The sequence below is a fragment of the Lactuca sativa genome, chromosome 1 (genome assembly GCF_002870075.4).
Source record: "Lactuca sativa cultivar Salinas chromosome 1, Lsat_Salinas_v11, whole genome shotgun sequence".
NCBI lineage: Eukaryota > Viridiplantae > Streptophyta > Magnoliopsida > Asterales > Asteraceae > Lactuca > Lactuca sativa.
In genome coordinates, this window is record NC_056623.2 from 149833536 (window position 1) to 149843774 (window position 10239).

Genomic DNA, 10239 nt, shown 5'->3' on the forward strand with positions numbered 1-10239 from the left:
TAAAGAAAAATCAAAAGAATAGACTAAGAGATAATTAATACATTTCACATGTAATTATTTTATATAAAATAGAGATATGTAGTAACAACAAGAGTAAATTACACGAATGGTCCCTATGGTTTGGGATAATTTGTACGTTTGGTGCCTAACTTAGTTTTTTTAACTCGAAAGGTCCTACAATTTGTTTTTGTTGCGTGCGTGGTCCCTTGTCTAACCTAAAAACACTATTTTGCCTTTGATTTTTTAATTTATTTAAATAAAATGGGGTATATAATATAAGGTAAGATGAGGTGGAAGTGGTGATGGGATGTATTTATTTAAATAAATTAAAAAACCAAAGGAAAAATAGTATATTAGGGACCTAACGTGCAAATAACCCCAAACCATAGGAACCATTTGTGTGATTTACTCTAACAAAAAGGACGTGGATATTTAATTTCTCTATGATTTAACTTAATATTTTTTTGCATCATATAATTAATAGAAAGATAATATCATATAAAAAATAGAAAGATGATGGGACAAATTAAAAAGGCTATAGATAGCCTTGCTCCAACTTTCACGGAAGTAAGGGCAAATGAGTTTATTTGTAGACTAAACCCTATAAATCTCGTATACCAAAATGACTAATTTTGTAATTTATTATTGTTTATTTCTATATAAAGATAACCATTTCTTGTACTGTGGATTTTTTTTTATAAACTACTTTTAATTAAAATTCCAAAACAAACTATGTTTGATAATTACTATATCTAAGTACAATTCACTGAACCTATACAACAGTTCATCCACCATTCATCCCAAATATGGAATTTGTATTTGGTATTTACTCGAACCCTTGATTGTCTTATAACTTTTTTCAACGTCCATCCCTGTGCATATTTAGCTGATTTGCCTCACTGACATCGTGTAGACTGCCTTGGTCCAACGTGCACCTGTAGAAATTGAGCAACTTCCTAAGAATAACTCATAATTTATAGAAACATGCCAAGATCACATAATAATATGGAATATTCTAATATGATTTCATAAACAATCTCTATAATCAATCACTAATGACAACAAATATGATGTCATGATATTTGCACAGGTTTATAGTGTGTAGACTTACATCTTCCTTAACATACTGATCAATTATACTGGGAATAGCCACACAAAATGACAATTAGTCATGCTATACAGAGTTTGACCATATTTTTTTTATTTTACCAAAACAGAAAAGGTTTTAGTGTCAAATGGAATCTTAATAACCTAGAAACCGATACAAATTTGTAAAGAAATCTGAAGTTATACAACAAAGGTTACAAAGGGATTAAGATGGCCCTGATTTTCAAAAATATTACCAAAATCAACATCTCAAAGCCAACAGGTTTGACGTAAAAGGTCAAAATTTCTGAATTGATGACCAAATAAAAGGTCAAAGTTTCTGGAAAAAGTGCAAATTGTAAACAATTTTGTTATGTTTTCTAGTAATTCATTCAACAATGCACAAGTTCACTCGAAGCCAAGATTAACGAAAACTACAACATGACAACGAAAAGGAATACACAAAGAAGTGGTGCAATGAAGATAAAATATTACGGTTGCAACAAATATACATAGCAAGTTAATGGTAAACGTTCTACAAAAACCGAAAAGCTATTCAACTACTGCAGTTATAGTTTTCTCTTATTTTTGAACAAGTTTTGATTGTTAGTTCAGTATAAAAATTGTATTATCAACAAACCAAAACAAACAAGTCTCAAAATTAATGTTCCTAATACTTTGGGATACTTATTGAAAATAAAAAAAAAAAAAATACACAGAAATTGAAATCTTACTTTATATGGAACATTTAACAAAAAAAAAAAAAAATAGTTGTGGAGGCCGTAATACTTTGGGATACAAGCTGTAGAACCCTCTTTCATGTTTGTTAGGAACAATGATTATAATAACATTATTGAAATGAATAACCACTCTTATGTAAGAGACACAGATGATGGGAAAGGAGATGACGAACCTTTTCTACTTCAACACTGTTATTGTCACATTTGATGGGTCGTAAATGGCCTTAAGATCTCCAAGCTTTGGGCAATTCAAAATTTCAAGTGTTTTAAGGCAGGGGAGGTGTTGTAAGACCTCTGAAAATGATTCCACATCCTTAAAACCATCAAGATCTAGATAAACAAGAGATGGTGGAAGAAGAAAAGTTGATGATGATGAAGGAGTAGTACAAGTATTCCCCACATCGTCTGCCACTGCAAATGAAACCACTCCTGAATTTTTGCCAGATAACTCTAATTCAACTAGTGAGGCTGGAAAATTCTGGGGGCCCCACTCTGACATGGGCTTATTTAAGCCACCAATCACTAATTTGCTTAAATTAGGAGGCCACACACCACAAGGAAAGGAGTAGTCCATACTTGGACAATCATATATCCACATTTCTTCCAAAGATGTGAGACTTTGAAATTGCTCATGAGGAAATGACTTTAGATTCTTGCACCAACAGATCTGAAGAGATGTCAAACGAGACAAACTGATGTCTTTTGCTGGAATGGGTTTGGGTTGTAATTGTATGTTATCACAATCACCGACTATCAATTCAGTGAGAGGGGATGGGTGCTCCTGCACTGCTGAGAAGGTCAAAGATGTCACTGAATCACAATGCCAGATCACCAATTTCTCAACACTATTTGGACAATTGTAACTCTCCAATGTCTCACAGTTATGAAATTCCACAGATTTAAGTGATTCCATGCTGATCCCAATATTAGCCTCTTTCTCGGCTGTTGAAACCAAGTTTTTACAATTCCATACTTCCAACTTCTGTAAACTCACAAGACTCTTGCATGCCTCTGATTCTCGTTCCCACAAGTATCTCAGTTCATCACATCTGTTGATATGTAGATGTTCAAGTGCCCTAAGATGCATTAAATCTTCTCCATGTAGTTGAGTTAGTCCTTTGACATTTAACAATTTTAATTCAACAAGTGATGAGGACAAACCAACCAAGCTTCTTAACACTGCATTGGAACAATTTCGTATATATAAAACCCGAAGTGAAGGTATCAATCCGATTGAAACTTCAGCTAGTTCTGGACAATTGGCTATACAGATCTCATGAAGACAAGGAAATGATCTAGGAGCTCCATGTCCATCACCACTATTCATTGACCATCTCTGCCAGCCTTTCATATCATAAAATGTCAGACATTCAAGGGATGGAAATGGAATGCCAAGATTAGAATTAGGAGGTGCAAGGAACTCAAAACCCACGGTCTGCACCTCATTCATACTTTCAACAATCAATTTCTTAAGACACCCTAGACATCCAAGTGTTGGTAGATGTGTACTTCTACAACCACTTAATGTAAGCTCTGTTAACTGATCAAAGGAGGGATCGCCAACCCAAGTAGGAAATCGCATTCCGCTGTTATTGAAAATCTTGAGATTTTTTAACTTAGGATGAGGCCTTAGTTCTTTAAGTACTTCATATTCAATCATCTCATTCCGAGAATCATCAAACACATAACTCCATTCCAGCTCCAAAACATCAAGACCTTTCTTTTGATGTAACTTGGTATCCTTTGCTTCTACTGGATTTATCACTTTTTCTAACCCCATAATGTACAGTTGGCCTTGAAGATCTGTTAGGCCCTTAAAATCGGATATTTTGAACCCATTACCTTCTTCAATAATGACCTTGGTTAGAGTTTGTAGACTCCTCAACCCACCGATCCCCAAGGGCATCTTGTTCAATTTTGGAGTATAACTTATATCAAGATGTCGTAGGTTTATTAACTTTGCAAAATTTTTTGGCAAGCTAGACAACTCACCACAACAATGAACCAACAAGGTCTGTAGATTATAAAGCTCACTCACTTCTTCAGGCAAACATGTGATTCTGGTGTAAGAAAAATTAATGTACCGTAGATGCTTGAGATTACCAATGGATTCTGGTACCTTCCTGATTATCTCACTATCTCCGTACATGTCATCCAAGCCCACGACACTTAGCACCCTCAGGAATTGTAGTTCAAGAAGAACCTTGTCCAAAGAGCCATCCTCCCAACCATCTGACATGACTAAGAAAGTTCTCAAGTATTTAGCTCTTTGTAATTCAATAAACTTTCTATATGATCCAGATCCTCGACCTACAAGTGAAAGATGACGAAACTTATCAGAAGTTTCATTCATGTCAGATATATCCACCTCACCATCCAATCTAAAGGAAAACTCTCCTACAACACTTGTAGCCAAGTCATTCATCAGGTCATGCATTGTATATCCTAACATGTCATTCGTTGACTGTTGAAAAAAGGACCTTGACTTTAACTCTTCAAAATACTCATGACCTAAATTCTCCATTGACTTGTTTCCTTTTGATTGGGACAAAAATCCTTCTGCCACCCACAATAGGACTAACTTGTTCTTGTGAAACACGTAGTCCTTTGGAATTAAGGAGCAATATGCAAACAACTGCTTGAGATGTGGAGGGAGATGATAGTAGCTTAGTTTTAGAGCCGGAAGAATCTTATTTCCATCATCAATATCCCATATCTCACTCTTCAACAACTCCTCCCATTTATCGCCATTTCGATTTCCCTTCAAGACCCTCCCAAGTGCTGTCAAAGCCAAAGGCAATCTACCACATTTCTGAACCATACCTTCACCAAACAACTTAAGTGTTGGATGTTTGTCAAAGTTTTTTTCTCCTAACGCGTGTTGAGCAAATAACGACAGAGCATCTTCATTTGACAAAAGTCCTAAAGGGTAAGTTTGTTGCGAGTCCATCACTGATGCAACTCGAGTACTCCGGGTTGTGACAATAATTCTACTTCCAGGTGCCCCTACAAGAAGAGGACTTTGTATTTGTTCCCACTTACTGTCGTCTTCGTTCCAGACATCATCTAGAACAAGTAGGAACCTTTTCTTTGAAAGTTCTTCTTTGAGGGCCACATGAAGCAGATCAAGATTAGCAAAATCTTTGTTTTGACCTGTTACTGCTTGAAAGATAGCCTTGCTAATCTTAAACACATCGCACTCTTCAGAAACACAAACCCATGCCCTGACTTCAAAGTGATCTTTCACTTTCTGCTCGTTGTATAAAAGTTTGGCAAGAGTAGTTTTGCCTATTCCACCCATTCCAACTATGGACACTACGCTAACATTCTGGTCACATCCTTCATTTCCCAACAACTTTCCCAACAATTTCTCTTTATCCCCTTCCCGACCCATGATTTTGGACTCATCGACCAGTGAAGTTTGCTCCAACCGTCTCTCTGTTATATTTGAACTTTCAACATTCACATTCAAACCCAAATCATTTTTCTGGTCAACAAGATCACGCAATTTGATGGTGATCTCTTCTAGCTTAGAACTCATCTGCTGACCATACATAATGTTGCGAGGAGTGAAATTAGTACAGCATTTTGGGACGAGCTTCAATACCTTACTAGTGCTGGTGCTGGCTAGAGTTTCTTGATTCAACTTGCGTCGCAGAGCTTCGGTGGCCAAATCGTCGAGTACATCGTCAATGTCGTAAGCCAAATGATGGAGATCGTTCACCCACAGTTGAACAGCTCTCTCTTGTATTTGCTTCTGGGTTGCATCAGCGAGCACGGCTTGGATCATGGGCAGGTTTTTCTTCCATTTCTTCAGCTGAGAATCGATTCCTTCGGATCGAGCAAGCTTCATCAAGTCACCAGAGATCAGTTTCTCACACAGCACGGTGATGACGGCGCTAACAACGATTTCAGCCATTGGAATTCGGAGAAAGGAAAGATTCGGTTCTTTTGCTTGAGGGCTTTGATTTCAAGAGATTAGAATTTGCAGATGAGAGAAAATGGTGGGCGGATAAGATATTAGTGGTGGAACTCACTCAACATGGGTCCATAGTTATCCTTGATCGGGTCCGTCCTTTCTTCTTTCTTCTTCTACAGTGAGACGTTTTTGTTATTCTTTCATTTTCAAAAAAATCGATGCAGCAATTTACATAAATATCATTTATAGTTTCATATTAGTCCCTCTTTGGTATATCAAATAAACACTTTATACCCTTTCTTGTAAATCATTATAAATCCATTGAATATTTTAATATATTATATTACTAAACAGAGTCACTCGAAATTGAAATGACACCAATGTTAAATATATTTGGGATATTTTAATATAATGAAAAAATAGCATACGGTTTCAAAACAAATAATAATAATAATAATAATAATAATAATATTTTATTTTAATATTATAACTTTTATAAAATAAATAGGAGAAATGACACAACATTGCCCCTAACAATGTATATCCAATTTGCCAAATGAATTTCTTAATTATTTTTCGTGTTAAACAAGAGAATAAACTTTGAAGTGACCTATCTTTTTAGAACATCTTCAACCCACTAGCAAATCTTATTTGTTTTCTCTATTTCTTATCATATTTTTCTCTAACTCTACCCCATTTTCATCTTTGAAGATATGAATAATTTCCTCCAAATACGAAGGAACACTATTCATAGTTTTCTCCCATTCTCTTCCAACCTTATATCATTTTCATCTTTATTTTTGGAGATATAAATAGTTTTTTCCCCAAATATAAATCGAGGAACATTATTCATTTCTCCAAAAGAGATGTGAAGTTTCAATTGTCGATTTTAGTTTCTTTCTTTTTTATTTTATGTATTATACTTCATTTTTGTCTAATAATTATAATTTAATGTAATATATAATATATTTAATATCTTGTTATATATTAAAATATATTAATTAATTATAAATATAAAGTTTAATATTTATGTATTGAATTCATATAAAAAAATAAAAATACATACTAAATTTTGAAACATGGTAACATATTTTATAAAAGCTTATAATTGAATAAGAATTTTTCATATATACGACATTTTCATATATAGTTTATGCCGATAAAAAATGTGGTTTCCATACACAATGTCCGATACGGTCCAGTTTTAGTAACGTTTTTCGGTCCAGTCCGCTTCTTATCCGAAAACTACAAATTGAAAAACATCGAATCCGGGAACCGCCCTAGTTATAGGTAGTGTCGGTTCGGTCCGGGGCCGATTCCGATTTTTACGGCTACGAAATAAATTAGTTGATTATATATGGGAAATTTATTCTAACGCAAATACATATAGTATTATTTTTCAAATATATGTGTAATATTTCTAAAAGATGTACATATAATGTTTATGTATAATTGTGTTATAAATATACTCTTATTTATTTAATAATTATTGTTATTAAATTAATAATTAATTTAAATTATGTATTTATATCAACATTTTATTTTGTTATAATTTTATGATAATATTATGTAATGAAAAAAAGATAGAATATATATAATATATTTGTTAAAATCTAATTAGTATAAGAGGTATGTTTGACAATATATATAAGTTACAAAAGGGGAATATACTAGGAGTATATTTTTTGGGGTAAAAAATAGGTTTAAGAATGGAATATAGATGGACATGAAATACTATGTATCTCATTTTTTACTTCATTTTTTTTAGAAAAAAATAGACATGGGTTGGAGATTGTCATAGTCCCTCTAACATATATTAACCATAGCCAGTTTCATGTGCCACTTAAGCATTTTTTCATTTCAAAGTCAAAAATCATGGATGGAGTTATGAGTCAATACATGCAAAGTCTAAAGAAATCTCATTTGGATACAGCCTGACGGATCTTGATATATGTGAAAGGTACAACTGACTATGGTCTCTTGTATAAAAGAAAAGAAGACTGCAAGTTCGTTGGGTACTGTGATGTTGACTATGTAAAAGACCATGATACTCGAAAATCAACCACTAGGTATGTGTTCCAGCTCAGGTCGAGAACAATTTCGTTGTGCAACAAAAGACAACCAAAAATATCACTGTCACCTATGGAAATGGAGTACAAGCTTAAGAAAGTACATATATGGTTGGTACTATTAATGGATGACTTACATCAAAAAACTTAATTATACGGTACCACTTTACTATGACAACCAATCTGCAATCCGTTTAGCAAAAAATCCAGTATTTCATCTTAGAACAAAGCATGTTGAAGTGCACCATCACTTTATCAGAGAGAAATCATGATGGATGAAATTAAGATGCGACAAATAAAGACTGATGAGCACATAGAAGACTTGCTCACCAAAGGGCTAAATACTAGAAACTGTGAAGGTTTTCGTTGTCAACTCAACATGATATGAAGAATGGGTGTAACGCCCGTAGATCAGGGCTAGTCAATTTAGAGACGATAAGCGTCAAAAAAATGACTTTGGATAGAAGATTATTTAGAATGAATAATCTTAACTAAGTTGTAGTAGATGTTACAAGGATTCCGTACATATAAAGAACGCCGAAATCCGAGTTATAACGAAGAAGTTATGACCTGTCGAAGTTTCGCGACAGAACCGGCATGACGCAACGTGACGTAAATAGTGAATTTACGTTAGAGCGATATTTAGCCTTAGCGATCTAAACGAACGTCGTAGAATACGTTAAACCGTGAGCGTGCATAAAAAGAACGTCCAAATCTGACTTCGTATGAGGAAGTTATGATTTTTCTAAGTTTCGACTTAGCGGTATGCAGCCCGAATACTCGATTTGAGATCGAGCAGTTTTTAGCCGAAACAATCTAAACAATAATCGAAGATCTCGTTAATAGTAGTAAAACGATAAAAAGATAGGCGAAAACGGACGTCAGACGAAGAAGTTATGAATTTCTAACGAAGTTTTCCTGTCTCGGCCTACTAAAAATAATATAATAAAAATAAAATCAAAATTTGTGACAACCGTCAATATTCGGTCAAGTCAAAGTCAGCTAGAGTCAACAAGTCAAACAGGTCAACTCAATTTGCCCGTAGGTACTAGAGTTTACGTTATGTAAATTCTAAACAACTCTCTATTCTAATGAGAGATCATAAATCGAAAAGTGCGTACATCTAGATCTCCTTAACCTAAAACGGTGGTACGTAGAGAGCCAAACCGATAAAACAATGTTACATACTCATCGGGAGTATGCAAGATCCTTAAACAAGGCTTAACGAGGTTCACGGACCTTGCATTTCGAAGCCGGACACTCACATTCATCACACACGAAACCGCCCTCAATCGTTTTCACTCTATCTCTTCTTATCGAGAATCTCTCCCAGATCTCTCTAAGTATGTGAAATCTCTCCCAAATATCTCTCTGTATGTGAAATCTCTCCAAGTATGTCAAATCTCTCCCAAATCTCTCTAAGTATGTGAAATCTCTCCCAAATATCTCTCTCTATGTGAAATCTCTCCAAGTATGTCAAATCTCTCTAAGAATGTGAAATCTCTCCCAAATATCTCTCTGTATGTGAAATCTCTCCAAGTATGTCAAATCTCTCCCAAATCTCTCTAAGTATGTGAAATCTCTCCCAAATATCTCTCTGTATGTGAAATCTCTCCAAGTATGTCAAATCTCTCCCAAATCTCTCTAAGAATGTGAAATCTCTCCCAAATATCTCTCTGTAGGTGAAATCTCTCCAAGTATGTCAAATCTCTCCTAAATCTCTCTAAGAATGTGAAATCTCTCCCAAATATCTCTTTGTATGTGAAATCTCTCCAAAATACGTCAAATCTCTCCCAAATCTCTCTGAGTATGTGGAATCTCTCTCAAATCTCCCTCGAAATCTCTCCCAACTCCTTATAATTACTCGGGGCATCCCGACCCTCGAATTCGGCGAAAACAGCCCAAAAACGGAAGTCTAGGCGAAAAACGGACTTAAGGAACCGAAACCCCTCTTAGGAACCGAACCTTCTGATGAAGAGGAACCGAACCGAAGTTACTGTTCACTAACCGAACCGAAGGTACTGTTCACTAACCGAACCGAAGGTACTGTTCACTACTGTTCACTACAGTTCATTCGCTTATGACCCTCGCTTCTGACCTTCGGACCGAGCCCATCGCCCTCGTTCCTTCTTCTGGCTCAGCCTCTCGCTTCCGAATCAGCACCATCCTGACCGAACCTCGGCCTAAGGACCGAACCTCGGCCTAGGACCGAGAGGTCTCGCTGGGAACTCATTTTCTCCCGGTTTTCGCGTAGTTTTGCGTTTAAGGTCTGTTTTTAATTATTTTAACGCGGGGTTTTCACCCAAAATCATATTTTAACATAATAAACCCTATATATTCACAATTTAATCATATTTTCATAAAAATCTTTATTTAAATAATAAAAGCAAGTGGGTGAAGTACAAAGAGGTGGAGTGTTGACTTT

The 10239-nt window shown here is 35.2% G+C and overlaps 1 protein-coding gene across 1 annotated transcript; it reads right to left on the reverse strand.

The window, feature by feature from the left end:
- Positions 1–688: 688 nt before the first annotated feature.
- Positions 689–5917, reverse strand: LOC111915684 (putative disease resistance RPP13-like protein 1). The gene is made up of 2 exons (XM_023911319.3): positions 2000–5917; positions 689–935 (listed from the first exon to the last, which is right to left on the reverse strand). The coding sequence occupies exon 1, from the start codon at positions 5743–5745 to the stop codon at positions 2005–2007; it is 3741 nt and encodes a 1246-aa protein (XP_023767087.2). The 5' UTR covers positions 5746–5917; the 3' UTR covers positions 689–935; positions 2000–2004.
- Between the last annotated feature and the right edge of the window lie 4322 nt (positions 5918–10239).